At 51.0% G+C, this 14112-nt stretch overlaps 2 protein-coding genes across 2 annotated transcripts; both read right to left on the bottom strand.

The window, feature by feature from the left end:
- Nucleotides 1–530: 530 nt before the first annotated feature.
- Nucleotides 531–4387, bottom strand: COCSUDRAFT_16109 (alpha-galactosidase; the record flags this gene model as incomplete). Its single annotated transcript, XM_005647031.1, has 8 exons — nt 531–701; nt 991–1102; nt 1476–1579; nt 2103–2246; nt 2741–2857; nt 3258–3397; nt 3770–3877; nt 4150–4387. 8 exons carry the CDS (start codon nt 4385–4387, stop codon nt 531–533), a joined length of 1134 nt encoding a protein of 377 aa, XP_005647088.1.
- Nucleotides 4388–6492: 2105 nt separating this feature from the next.
- Nucleotides 6493–13581, bottom strand: COCSUDRAFT_16269 (hypothetical protein; the record flags this gene model as incomplete). The annotated part of the gene is made up of 11 exons (XM_005647030.1): nt 6493–6606; nt 7021–7122; nt 7603–7764; nt 8218–8353; nt 8979–9108; nt 9767–9984; nt 11402–11555; nt 12083–12349; nt 12695–12851; nt 13134–13218; nt 13466–13581. Coding segments are annotated over 11 exons (1641 nt in total), but the record flags the coding sequence as incomplete, so codon positions are not given.
- Between the last annotated feature and the right edge of the window lie 531 nt (nt 13582–14112).

Here is a 14112-nt window from a genome sequence, read left to right as displayed (position 1 = left end):
ACTTGCACATTGTCCTGCTGTGGCAGCAAGAGGTTTGAGTGCAGACCTGAGAGGTGTGATTTTTAGCACGCCAGCGCCGTGAGCTAGGATGGGCGCTGTGAAGTGGTCCGTAAAATTGCCCAGTTCCTGGCGCCCATACAGGTCCCTCACAGCACACTGCGCAGGCAGCAATTACATTCAAAATTGATTTTTAGAAATTATGTCTTTTCAGTCCTTCAGCAGAATCAGGTTGCCTGGCATGCACGCCTGAACTGGATCCTGAAGCCAGTCGTCAACACGAAGCACTTAGCACTCCTGCCATTGATACAAAATGCTTCCACACAGGATGAGGTAGAAAGGACAAACTACTCATCATGCAGTAACATCTTGGACCATCCAAGGCAATCCTCTTGGGGATCTGACTGTACTGGCAAAATAACAAGTGCTCGCTTCCTGACAAGGCTTGTGCGCATGCAAAGAAAAATATTTCGCCCCCCGTCAATGTGTTTCCTTGCATGTTTTCACGCTAAGGCTTAATTTTGCCAGAGAATTCAAGGGCGGGAAGATGAGAATAGAAAGGCCCACACCGTCACGTTTGGCGGGATGCCGATGCTGCGCCAGAAAACCGTCATGTTTTGCGAAGGGAAATTCGGGTCCAAGTGCTGATGCCGGTTGAACAGCACCACCGCGCGCGAGCCGTCCACCAGAGGCGCCGCATACACCTGCAATGCAAGCCACACCTTTCTTTTGAACCCCAAAACAGCTCCATCAGCATGGTCTGAGATCAGGTCATGTCAATTTGTGTATATGCTAGATCAGCTGATATTCCAGAAACTGTCTCATAAGCACTGGCGTAGCTCTTTTCCCCAGCAAGCACTTCCTGGCACTGCGAATTTTGCATGCACACTTAGCCCACCAGGCCACGAGTCGAGGATGCCTGGTGCAGAGCCAGTGTGAGTAAATGCTCGGGTGCGTGGTGATTCATCAGCTGCATGGGGAAGATGGACACACCTCTTGGGGACCCTGTTTCCAGACGAGGTCCCCCGGGATTCCCAGGGGGTCCTGGTTGATGGCTACCACCTCTGGCGACTTGAGAATGTTCAGCGTCTGCCGAGTCATGTTCCTGCATCGTCACACTGCCACGTCAGCCAATGAAGGTACTGTATGCTGACAGAATTGCCATCTCTGCTGCAGTGAATGGGTCTAATTTCTTAGTGAAGGGATTTAATTATATTCCGGCAGCCGCCAAAGTCACAGGCATATTGCGCCGCTGATTCGGATTAGTGATGTGACAAAATTTCAGTCATGTTCAATGGAAGCTGCAAGCCCTGGGATGTAACTGGCCACAAGCATGTCGAAGAGAGGGTCAGCCAGCAGGTTGGTAAAGGAGCAAGTCATCTCTGTCTTCCAAGCAATGTGGCCTTAAAGAGCACCTAATGCAAAAGCAGAGATTCGTTGATTAAAGCTGTCTGCTCCTGGGGCAGAAAGGGGGTCACCTGAGATCGTTGCCAAAGATGAGGGGCGACTTCAGAATTGCCCACAGGGCAAAATGAGCTCGCTGCTCCACATCAGATAGCAGCGCGCCCCCCGGCCATCCCACCTGCTCAAGCATAGTTGCACCATTCGGTCGGAACATTTTTGGGGACCGAATATACGGCCCTACATTCGGTCATACGGTCTAAAAACATACGGAACTCGGTCAAAAACGGCCTATTTTGGCCCAAAACACCAATACACCGTATGCCGAATGGCCGAATGCATATGGTGCAACTATGTGCTCAAGGGTCGTCCACTTTAGCAAATCAGGAGCAGTGTTAAACAAGGTAAGATCTGTAGAGGCTGTGCCAGATGATCTGCCAATTGCAGGGCATGCCTATCTGTAATGCACACACCGATGTGGGCTTTCTGCTAGCCTATTCCACGCTCTCAATGGGTGCAAGCAGATGCACACGACTTACCAATGCTTCTGAAAAGTAACATGACAACCGACAACCAAGAAGTGATACCTTGCTTTGATGCTTTCTTCAGGTCCAAGGAAATACTGTCACAAAATTTTCGCTGAGGGACATTACATTATAAAACAGGTGCTGTAAGATTGTTTTGTGCGGACTCAGGTGACTCACCTCCAGCATGTCTGCATCGTTCCATCCCCCCGGCCCTCCAAATCGCGCGAGCCCCTTGGTGCCCTCCAGGTTGTTCATCACACTGTCCCACGTGGCAGAAATGGCCAGACTGATGTCCTGCGTCGTGCGCCATGTGTTGCCCACCTGAAGCTCAAAACAGTACACCACTCAGCTCAACTGAATGCAATCAAGGTGCTGGCGAGGCAAGATGCATCTGCACATAAGCTGCAGGTAACGGTTGCTGCCATAATGCCACCCCTTGATGGACATGCCAGATCCGAGAAAGGCCCAATCGACCGTGAGCACTGAATTGCCACTGAAGTGTGCATAAAGCTGCGTATGCTTTAGCACACCCGAATCCCATCAAACAGATCTTTAAGTAACAGCCACTGACACTTCGAATCAAACAGCGTATCTGAAGGCAGGAGTGAACACTGTGTCCTGTTGATGTCAGTTGGCTGGGAACCATTCAGCAAAGATGCTGTCGGGGCAATGCACGTGAGATTCACAAGCCTCACAGCCGCCTGGATGCGCTCTGATCTTGGTGTTGATAACGGGTTTCGTCAGCATTCCAAGGTTGCTTGAGAATCCCTCCACTTCAACCCATAACAAATGGGTGGATGAAAAGGGTGGATCACCTGGTTCCCATACTCCCAGGGGCTGGACACACCCCACTCGCACATGGAAAACAGGATCGGCCGCCCGGTCGCATTCAGTGCGTCGCTCATGGCCTCATACCTCGACCGCACCGTTCTCTGCGCGCACATGCCGCCACATCAGCGTCCTCACATGCCGGCATCATGACTGCAGTGCATGTTTCAACCCCCAATATTGAAGTGCATCCTCAAGGATTGTTAGAAGCCCCTGCAAGTATATATTACCGGGGGCTGCCAAGACGGATCTCAGCAACACAGTCATGTTACAGCTTAAGGTAGCTGCAAGGCATGCTTCAAGTGCTAAGCTTGTCTGGGGTTATGTGACCTCCGCCTGTACTCTAATTGTTCGTCGTTTTCTTGGGACAGCACCAATTTATTGTTGTACATTGCACACACAACTCTATTGCATGAACACTTGAGTGGCAGTTCAGCAACAGCCTCGTAAAGATTGGGACTGGGTCAGAGCGCAGGGGGAGGTTCGCACATTGGAGGGAGGCACTGAAAAGCAGTTGTCATACTTCAACAGGTCAACTTCCCATGCTGCAAACTGTGCGGCATCGATCGCCTCATAGCCAAGACTGGCTGTGTATTTGGCGCATGTCAGCGTTCCGGAATCGCTGTATATCCCCAGCTTCAGCCCTGTACAAACGAGTGAACCAGACTAAGGCACGTGCACAGAAGCAGGATCAGTAGAAAACCTACCGTCAGCGCCAGAACACCACCCCTGGGAGTTACTGCCGATAGGACTAACAGAAGGAAGCTGCATCTGATTGTACGAAAGTGCCGGGAGCGTGGAGAATTGCATGCACAGGTGTGTGTCAGACTCCGCTAGATGCTAGATGCCTGATCCTGCTTCCCCAAGACAATTGCAGTATTCTGCCAGACCTCTCATACATCTTTTGGTGCAGGCCTCTTTGACCCACGAGGCACTTCTGGGGCAATGCTTGTGACACGGCTAGATGACGAGCAAGGCAGGTGTGGCATGAGTGTTTGAAAGATATGCTGAGGCACCTTTAGCGTGCACATAGTCTGCCACAGCCTTTATGCCGTTGGGAAAGCGGGTGGAATTGGCTTCAATTGGCCCACTGCCATTGCGCTGGAAATTTGCCCAGCCATCTGCTCACATACACACCACTTTGAGCCTTTGCAAGACCTGCTGCAATGGTCACGTGTACCTCTGCTGAGCTCCAACTGAAAGGGCTGCCTGGGTGCACTTTGTGATGTACGCAAGAAAGGCCGTCAGCTTGACAAGGCGGCTCTTTCTAGGAGGCATTTCAAAGGATGGAATAAACTGTATAGTCTAAACACGTCACTTAGTGCATCACATCAATCGCAAGAAAGAAGCAGTCCATCCTAAGGCTGAGTTAGTGTAGCTAGGACCAGGGTTGCACCGTCGATGACGAGATAATCGTATCCAGCTGCTGCGAGACCTGTCTCCACCAACTCATCTGCCGCGTGGTAAATCAGAGTCTCGTTAATCTCGTCGTGGAAGGCGTTCCAGGTGTTGTAACCCATGGGCGGAGTGGATGCCAAGCCATTGTTCAGGCCGGCTGTAAGGCCAGCGCATATGATCAGTACTGTTACTGCAATAACTGAAGCATTTACAAAATGAAACCTACTGGGCCACATGGCCCCAGAGTGTTCTAAAGGCTCAAACCCAGGAAAACCACATTTAGTAAGGCAACAGACTCGGCGCACGAGTGCTGTAAACGTGCAACCGATTGCTGTATTGGGACTTGTTAAGTCACTTTAGACTAATGTATTGAAGAATCTCTTCCAAAAGCGGAAAATAAGCGGGGACCCAAAAGAGATCGATCAGTGCGCAGTCGGCCGGGGAATGACTCATCACTTCCAAGGTAGACAAGAGGCAATGCATGCACCTTGGCAAGCAATTTTTTGCAGGTGCTCAGATCCCTGAGCTGCACTGCTGCATACGTGGGCGATGGCACATCTCGGAGTTGCACATGTGCAAGAATGCAGGCCAGTCAAATGTAGACAGCCACATGAGCATACAGTATGAGGTTTTTACATTGTCCATGGACAGGACAACTAGATGTTGATGATGGCACCACACCACGAGCAGATGAGTATATCGGCCGAAGAAGACTAGACATCAGAGAACCCATCTGACAATCCACCTACCACAAGAAAAGACTGCTCAGCACCTGCACTATCATGGTAGAATTGTTATTATTACTATTATTATAATTATTATTATTACCGTCATTATTTTAGTATTATTATTACACGGTCGGCAAACCCAAAGCCAGAGGCCATAGGGCATACACGCAGGGCGCCTGCAGCCACATCTGCGGGGCCTACAGTAGTCTGCAGCCTATCATAGTCATGGATACTCACACATCGTATCTCAAACATGAGCCCTTGCATCGGATTAGTACCCTTCAAAGATCCGATGCCTCTGGCCTGCCAGCAACTTTCGGATGATACTGCAGCTACTCAGCTGATGCAATGTCCTTTAAGCAATGCCCAGTCCTGAAAAAAGTGCTACAATCTTGGTATCATTCCGCATCTCAATGCACATGAAAAGCACATCTAGAGGACATCGATAGCATGTTAGGAAGGACACAATCCCTGAAATCACCACAGTTGCAATCGATGACGTGGCGCCACACAATCTCTCGAGCACTGCTGCCATTCAGATTATCTAAATCTAAATCAGATATACCTAATATCATATTAGCATGCAACTGCTGTGGAAAAGATGGCGTACACCTAGCCCAGACAGCCTCAACGCCTGACTGAGAATTGCTCCAACATGAATTTTGCGCACCATTATTCAACCCAAGAAAAGATCTATCAATTGCAGCAAGGTATTGTTATTCTCAAATGTCTCCAACTCTTTCAGAGAACTAAGGCCCCCTGTCTGTTGGGGAGAATCTTGCCTCCCAATTTGAATCTGTACCTTCCATTGGAAACAATCAAATTGCTGTTGAGTGCTTTGTGAGCGTCAGCACGTGTGGCTCCAAGCGACCGGGGCCTTGCAGCACCACAGAAGCTCACCATGGCCACACATGTGTTTCAATGCTGGTTGCGCATGCATGCGCAGTTTCACTGTCCTACTGTCAACCTCACAGGCTTGATGGATGGAGTCTCCTGCTAACACCTGATCAAGTGAAGTGCCACCTCTCTGCCGTGGAGTCATATCAAAGAAAGGATCGCCGAGTCAAGCACAAGCACTCCCCGATTGTCTACTGCGCGTCGCACTCCTTCACTATAATATATGCAATCCATTATGAAGTTGTGCTCCACACTGAATGCCAGCCGCCAGGCCGCAGCTGCGAATGACGGCGAGATTTTGCCACAGCAAACCTGGCACTTGTCTCGACCGGTATTCCAGGACAGCATTGTGCCACACTGTCTTGAGCTTGCTTGGGCAAAGATACACTGGTCGAGCATTTCATGCCCCTTACTGCATGTCAGCCTCAACCGCTGGCAGCCGCCATTGCTGTGTGGTTCTTGTTGCTATGCCACGAGCTCCTGAACGCCTGGCAGCATGGCCGCTAGGTCGAGAAAGGCCCCTCTTCTGGCCAACTGTAAATACCCATCTTGCCCTAGATATACACCCTGATATACCTCCCCATGAGGCCACCGCACTTGCAACGTGCACCTTCAACGTACAAAACATTACTACCCACGTTGAGATCCTCAGCTTTCATGAAGAATCTGTCAAGGTGTGCAGCTCACAGCCATCATTGATCCCTTTCACAGGGGTCTCAGAAGATGGACTTGGCCTGGGGTGCGGCAGTCTTGAAGCGGAGAGCAACATAGATGAGGAAGCGGAAGAAGACCAGCCATCCAAAGAGCACCAGCAGCTCCCACAGCCAGTTCTCCGTATTTTCCTGCATGCACATCATCCCCGCTCATACAAGTTTTTATTTGTACTGTGCTTTGTGGCAGACATGTGAACATTGAATGGCTAGGTGAGTAGCCCAACACATGCTGCAAGTCAATCTTCACAAAGAGTGCTACAACCAGCGCATGTCTTTAAAGCCCAAATTGCACTAACCTGCTAGTCCACTTGCATGCCGGCCACAGATGTCTTGCCAGACATTCAAATGTGGCAGACCAATAGAGAGCTTACAGGACATGCAACAGAGCTGCAGCTGCCGGATTTGAATTCAAAAGCATACCTGCAGATGCAGCTTGCCCTGGAGCCCTCCAGGGGGAACGGGCGTGCACAAGGGGTTTGTCGAAGGTTCTGGCAGGATCAAGCCTGAGCAGTCGTACAGTGTACGGTCCACGTATTCAATCTTCAAGAGCAGGTTGTAGCCGTAGTAGATGAAGGAGAGGTATTTTAGCCACGCTATCCAAACCGGGATCGTTGTCACATAAAATCCGCCCACCTGCGCGCAAATAAAGCTCCTCATTATATGAATATTTTGAAGTGCAAGAGTAGTCAGCCCTCCAGCGAAGACATAGACTGCAACAGCAGGAGCCGGCCACCCACTTTGCACAAGGAACTTGAGAATGATAGATTTGTGGCAGATGTACACAAAAAAAGCTAGCTGCGTTGACATTGGGACTGGTGCCACGCTCAATAATTCCCGAAGAATCAATCATGGGTGCTTGCCATGCGCATGCAAAATTCAATGAATGAAGCTATGCACATTTCCGAACCTCCTAACACTCCAACGCGAGTCCATCACTAGCAGTCGCCATCAGCAGCACTCCCTTCATCAGGGGTATTAAAGACTAAAGGAGTCTTAAGTTCCCCCTGCCTTTAAATCACATAGGGGCAAGAATGATATCCAAACCCTGAAGGGGCTTCTTTCCTATTGTAGAGAGGCAAGAGTAAACCCTGAAGGGGCGAAAAGAGCACGCACCAGCATCATTGTCAGCATGATGACGGCCGTTACGGTCTGCGCGGTCTTGGCCTCCATTACAGTTGCGCCGATGAGTAACCCGAAGCTCTGCGCCACCAGCGTCACCAGCATGGTCCCCAGCCAGTTGCCAAAAAAGGCGCCAGCTGTCAGCCGCAGACCCCCCTGCAGACAGAGGTAACGCCACATCAGACTGTGCACTTTAGTCAGCCAGACCATATTTGTTGCATCACATCTTTGCTTGCTTCTCCTTTGCATCTGACCTGCTGTGAGTCGGGGTTTCTTATCTTACCCACCAGGTGGAAATCTTGATGAAAGCACATCATGCATGCTGTGACATGGATGAGCGATTACCAGGATCAGGTCATGCAGAAATATATTTGGCCAGTAGCGGTCACAATAGCACCAGCACATGCATGTATGCAGGCAGGTTGTCCTGCCTGAATTGCACAAATCCCTCATCTTATGGAGCTGAAACTGCAATGTGCATGGGTTGCACAGAGCTCAACAACAAGTGGGGAGAAGCAGTGCAGTGCATGGCAGAGGGCTCGATGACTCATATTGATGGTTCACATGGATGACTCAATTTCACACGACCACTAAGGGGCAGGGGGTCACCATGAAGTAGATGATGAAGATGAAGAGGGAGGGGGTGGTGAGCTCCATCGGCAGGTCGGACGCCGTGCGCGCGAAATAAAAGGCGCTCAGCCGATACATGCCGCTCGCGCGCTCCTTCAGCATCATCTTGAACTCGCTGCAGCAGCAAACAAATCCCTTGTCAGTTCTGGACGATGAAAAGGACAGGAACTATAAAAACAGCTCAGGAGGATCTGGCAAGGCAGCTGCAAATCACCGCACACGCATTGTACACTTTTCCTTGTTTCACACCCCTTACAGCATCTACAGTAAAGAAAATGCAAGTAGTTGTAGGCGCCTGTGAGAATATGTGAGCAAAGCACTGGGCACAGTGACACAGGGGGCCCCTCCATTTCAAGCCTCAACATGAGCTTCTCCTTGTCTGGCTAGCTATCAATACAGAGTTGCAGTGGTCACTTTTGGCGAAGATTTCTGGAACCTTAGTGATGTTACAAGACCATCTCCCCTCATCTCTGCTCTCAGGTAGCAGAACCCCAGAAAAAAAAGGCTGCGAGCAGCACTTTCTCCTTACTTGCTGGCGCTTGCTCTGCTTTGATGTCTGCATACCTCTTTCTCTAAAGAGGCAGAGCTGGTGCCTTGGGGTCAATTGGATTATAATAAACTCCAAGAGAGCAGGGTCAACAACCGAGAGGGCTACAACTCAGTAATTGCTGTGTACTCAAATTAGGGGGACACTAATCCCCCTAAAGAGAGGCCCAGAAGGGGACAAGGGGTGGGCGCACCTGGGGAAGGTGAAGAGGGCGACAAACATGGAGCGGAAGGCCAGGAAGAGCATCTCAAAGAAGAGCAGGCCGTTGGAATTCTGCGCCGACAGCACCGTGTCCCCCCGCCCCTGCTGCCACCAGAACAGCCCTGCGCAATTTGCGTAGATGCGTAAGTTGCAGTTCAGCCCTGCACTGAACATTAACAGAGCAACAATTCTACAAATGCCATACAGAGACAGTCAGTAGACACGATGCCTTGAAGCGTTCAACGCTGACAAAGGGGCACAGCATGTAGTTTGCAAATTTGGCCAGATGGTAGCGCGACATAGGAGAGTCTGATTGCTAGTGTTGCAATGCAACGTGAAGCTGAATAGGGCTGTGTTGCGTTCCATTCTATCTTCTGCGCCACGATAGGGGAATTCCATGTGCTCAGCTCAATCTGTCCCCAAAAGCAACTCTGAAGCCACTGATAAGGCCCTATACATCCCAGCTAGCGTATGGTGTGCATGATGCAAAGGTTGAACTGTCAAGTGTATGGCCGACCGAGAATGACAGAAGCTGGTCTCATGCAGATGGAAGCTGGTCTCAGGTCAGAACCATTCTGAAGACATGGAGCGGATCATGCATTCCCGGCCACACTCAGGACTAAGCAACAGAGGGATCAAACAGAGCAATGCAAGCAAACAGAAGAACTCCTCGCCACAGGCTATACAAGAGGCAAAAATTTTAGAGCAACGAGAACAAACAGTGAAAAGAGGGCAGCAGGAGATGCATGCAAATCAAAGAGGCTAAATAGAGGAGCCCACCTGAAAGCACGCCGACGATGACAAACTGCGCAAAGTCCTGGCTCGAGAGTGACTCAAAGCGGCGCGTCTTGACAGCGCGGGCGAAGAGGATGTGTATCTGCGTCCAGTAGCTGGCTCCCCACCGCCGCGCCGGCTGCAGCTTGCCCTTGGCCGCGCCTGCGCTGCCCGCCTGGCACAAACGCATGCACGACACATCAGCGACTTTCCGCAATGCAGCCCTAGGATGTTATTATTACCCTTATTAGTACCCTTATTATTATCCTTATTGTTAAAGGCTCTACAAGCCTTCCCCTTGTTGGACTGGCCAGACCCCAGCAATACCCAGTGCAGCCTAAGGATATGAGCTAGCCTAAATGGCATGTCACATAAAGGAGACACACAGAGAAGCATGGCTCAAGGAGAAGTTGTGGTCTGGTCACTACAAGCCGTAGAGCCATTCCACCAGTGAATTAACAACAAATCTCCAGGACCATGCTGAACAGCGTGTCGTCAATGTTCTCATGCCTTACAAAACACTCTAAAACAAAGAGTTCCTGGTAAGGGACCTCCCCCTTCTAGCAGCAGGCCCAGAAGACATTGAAAAATGCATGTTTCCAGTTGTCACATGCCTCACAACACTCTCGAGAGAAAAGGTTCCCTGGTCGGGTGAATCCTCCTCACCACAGTACAAGGCCCAGCAGAAGGCCTTGATGATAGCAAGCAGAGGGATTACATTTGCCGCATGCCACACAACATGCTTCGAAGAACAATCAGGTGTTCCGGTGACGCGTCTGCTTATAGCAGGAGGCCTCACCTTCGCAACGTCACCCTCTGACGAGGATGACGAGAGCGAGGGTGACAGGGCGCTGTGGCGCTCCTCTGACAAGTCCACCGATGACATCGCCGGCCGCAGTCCTGCCAGGCTCTTCCGACTCTGCACGCATGCCACGCACACAATGCATAATCGTCTTCAAAAGATGTGGCACTTTACGTGCGCTATTGCATGCTGTATGACCCCAGACAAACTTGAACAGGCGTGGTCTGCCCCAATTATGAAGGCACGAAATATATGCACAGCACTAGAAAATTGTTTGCCTTCACAAAATTTACCCCATGTATGCTGCTATCCTCTGGGCTCATGCGGTGAGTACAGAGGAAGTTTGTTCCCAACTTGATGCATTGCAGCAGTCATGAAAGTCTACTATGCAAGGTGCATGAGAGGCCGCGAAGACACACCCTGGCAGCTGTCCACAGGTTAGTACCTAGGACGTCCTCATTCAGAGTCTCCGCCCGCCTGTAGCCGTCCTCCTCCGGGAATACGGCTGCATACCTGCCCCACAACACAAGATCATTTGCAACACTTGAATGGAAAGCTGCACTCATTGCCCTGTCCTAACAAATCCAGTTTCTTTGCATGCTGGTGTGGAAGACAGTTGTGCAAGCACCAGAAGTGCCAGGCGGCATGACTCAGCTCCAGCGGCTGAGACTGACTGGGGCTCAGAGCCAGTGAGTCATTGCTGGCGCCAGAACGGGAAACAGCTGCCACGAGCCAGAGAGTGGCAAAGTCAAAATCGAACATTTTTAAATTCAAATCTATCTAAACCTAAAACTCAAAACCTAAAACTCAAATGTCCAGGCACGCACCGCTCGGAGCACTCGATGAGGTGCGCCTGCGCCTGTTCAGGGTCCAGCTTGGGCGATATGACTGCGCCGGATGCCACGTCCAGAATGAAGTCGGCCATGTTGACTCCGTACGGCATCGTGAAGCCCAGCGTTTTGAACCACTCCGCTGCCAGCCCAGCGTTGCCTGCTCACACCACGGGAAACAATCAACCTCACGCAATAATGAAGAGCGTTCCAAAACCACCAGTCAATATAGGCAAGGAATTAATGGCTCAGCACATAGTCTCTGACTATTTTAGTGTTTGAGTGCTTTAAAAATAAGCGCACATGGTGGCACATGACACTGCGCCTCTGATTGTGTGCAATACACGAGTGCTTTGCTCTGCATGCTAGCGCACTGTTGTTGTGTTGCTGCACAGATATTTGGCAGAAGTCAGTGACCCTGGCCCCAGAATACTACTTTCCACAACTCGAGCCTCCAGCGGCAAGCGCATCAAAGCAGACACTTTTATGGGTCACGCTTTTTCTGCCAAGAGGCAAGCTTGTCGTGCAGACAAGCTGCAAGTAAAGGCTGTCACAATCCTGCCCCTTGTTAAAATTGCAAGATCCAAGCATAACCCAATCAGCCGTGGGCACAGTGCACAGTAGTTGTGCAGCCCCCCGCCAACCAGGGCTTAAGCAGAGATAGCGCATCAGTCTGGGGCGTGCGCGCACCGTAGTACATGGCGTGGCCGTCAGACAGCAGCAGCAGCTTGTCGAGCTGCTGATAGAGGCGAGAGGACGGCTGGTGGATTGTAGTGATCACTGCACGGCCCCCAGCTGCCAGCTGGCACAGAGTAGTCACCAGGTTCATGGCTGTGGTGGAATCCAGCCCAGAGGTGGGCTCGTCCAAAAGGATGATTGAGGGATTAATTAGTAGTTCGTGACCTACAGAAACGCGCTTGCGCTCCCCGCCGCTGATGCCGCGCCGGAAGAAGCCGCCTGCAGCCATCACATAACCCCTCACGTCAGTTTCAATACGGCTGTAGCCCCTGCCAGCACCCCCAGATCAGCTTAGAGTCATTCTTGCAAGGCCTACAAGTGTGTTCCAAGGCAGGAGGATACAGGAAAGGTGGGCAAGGGCATGAGTACAACATCTGTCTCGGCACCGGCGTGACAGCGCCAACAGCTGCGGCAGGCAAGCTTGCGATGCATGCCACTTATTACACTGCACTTCTCGCGACAGGCGTTGTAATGAAGCATCTGGGAAGATGGATAGAACCACACAGCCTTTCTTATGCAGTAAGGGTGTCAAGCCATGAGAAGAGGTATGGAAGGGGCGCTCACCAACAATGGTGTCGCGGCACTTGTCGAGCCCGAGGGAAAGAATGACATTCTCCACCCGCTCGCACTTCTGCGCCGATGTCATGGTGGAGGGTAGCCGCAGCATCGCCGCATAGTACAGCGTCTCGAACACTGTCAGCGTCTCGTACAGCAGATCGTCCTGAACACAGCATCAGCAGTGTGTCATGTCTTTACCAACATATGCCAATCACTCCCTGAACAGAAGTAGAGCGTGTTCTCTATTTGCAAAAGTTGTGACAATGACCAGATATTTTGGTCAGATGCGCGCAAACAGACATGAACTGTATATATACTTGAATAAAATGGGCCAGCACAGTCATTTGACTCCGAAAATAACTTGCTGCATGTTGTGGACACCACAGCAGAAGTATTGACTGATTCAAAGTAAGGGATGAATGTGTTCAATGGACTAGAGCCACACCTGCAGCACGAAGCCCACTTGCCGCTTGGCGCGCTTGGTGAGCTTCTCCCCATTGAAGCTGGGCCATCCCTTCATGGTCAGGGCGCTGCATGCGCACAGCACACCCTCAGCATTTGGCAAGACACAGCGCTTCATGCATCAGGCAACTCACATGTGCACCCCAAGGCGCTGCTTCGACGATCACTTCAAGCCACAATGTTGAAGACAGCGATGAAGACAGAGAGATGGACAAAGAAGGCAGAAGGGCTGCATCGCACGGGCAACACAGTGCATGAACACTACACACAATTCGCTAAGACCAAAGGGTAAATGTGAAGTGTGGGGGCACGTACGTCGGGGCTCTGCCACCGAGGATGCTCAGCAGAGTCGTCTTCCCTGAGCCGGATGGCCCCATCAGCGCCAGCACCTCCCCAGGCTGACAAGTCCCCGAGATGTTAAAGAGGATCTGTAGGCACACGCACTCAACGATCAGATGGATTATGTCCTTTGCAGTCTGATAGGAACAATCGCCACATAGAAAGCTTCGACTTCTACTTTTGTCTAGGCTGGTGCAGCCCCGAATGCTGCATGAACAATAGCATCAGACAGTTGCCTAATGACTAGCGATACGATGATGCATGAGTGCTTGGGATGAACCCTTCCACAGCAGTGAGCATTTGCACGCCGCTAAATAGATTCCAGTATTCTGACAAGTGCTCAAGATGTAGCTGACAGGATGTTTCAGCCTTTCGGAAAAGTGCAAGGGACAATTCAAGTAGTTGAATCTGATGAGAACGTTTGATAGTGTATCTCACCTGCCGTTCCTTGGCCTTGCTATCCCGTGTGCTCCTCCGTTTCGTCAGCTTCTTCCAGGTACTGCTCATAATCCCACCACTCCCAGAAGTGGAATTAGGCCCGAACAGGTCGGGCACCCAGGCGCTGATGTTGGGGAAGTCCAGAGTCAGCTGCTTGTCCTTGGGGACGGGCTCCATGAGCTGCA

The sequence above is a fragment of the Coccomyxa subellipsoidea genome (assembly GCF_000258705.1).
Source record: "Coccomyxa subellipsoidea C-169, whole genome shotgun sequence".
Taxonomy (NCBI): Eukaryota; Viridiplantae; Chlorophyta; class Trebouxiophyceae; family Coccomyxaceae; genus Coccomyxa; species Coccomyxa subellipsoidea.
Note: the sequence above shows the minus strand (reverse complement) of the source record. Positions and strands in the feature narration are given on the sequence as shown.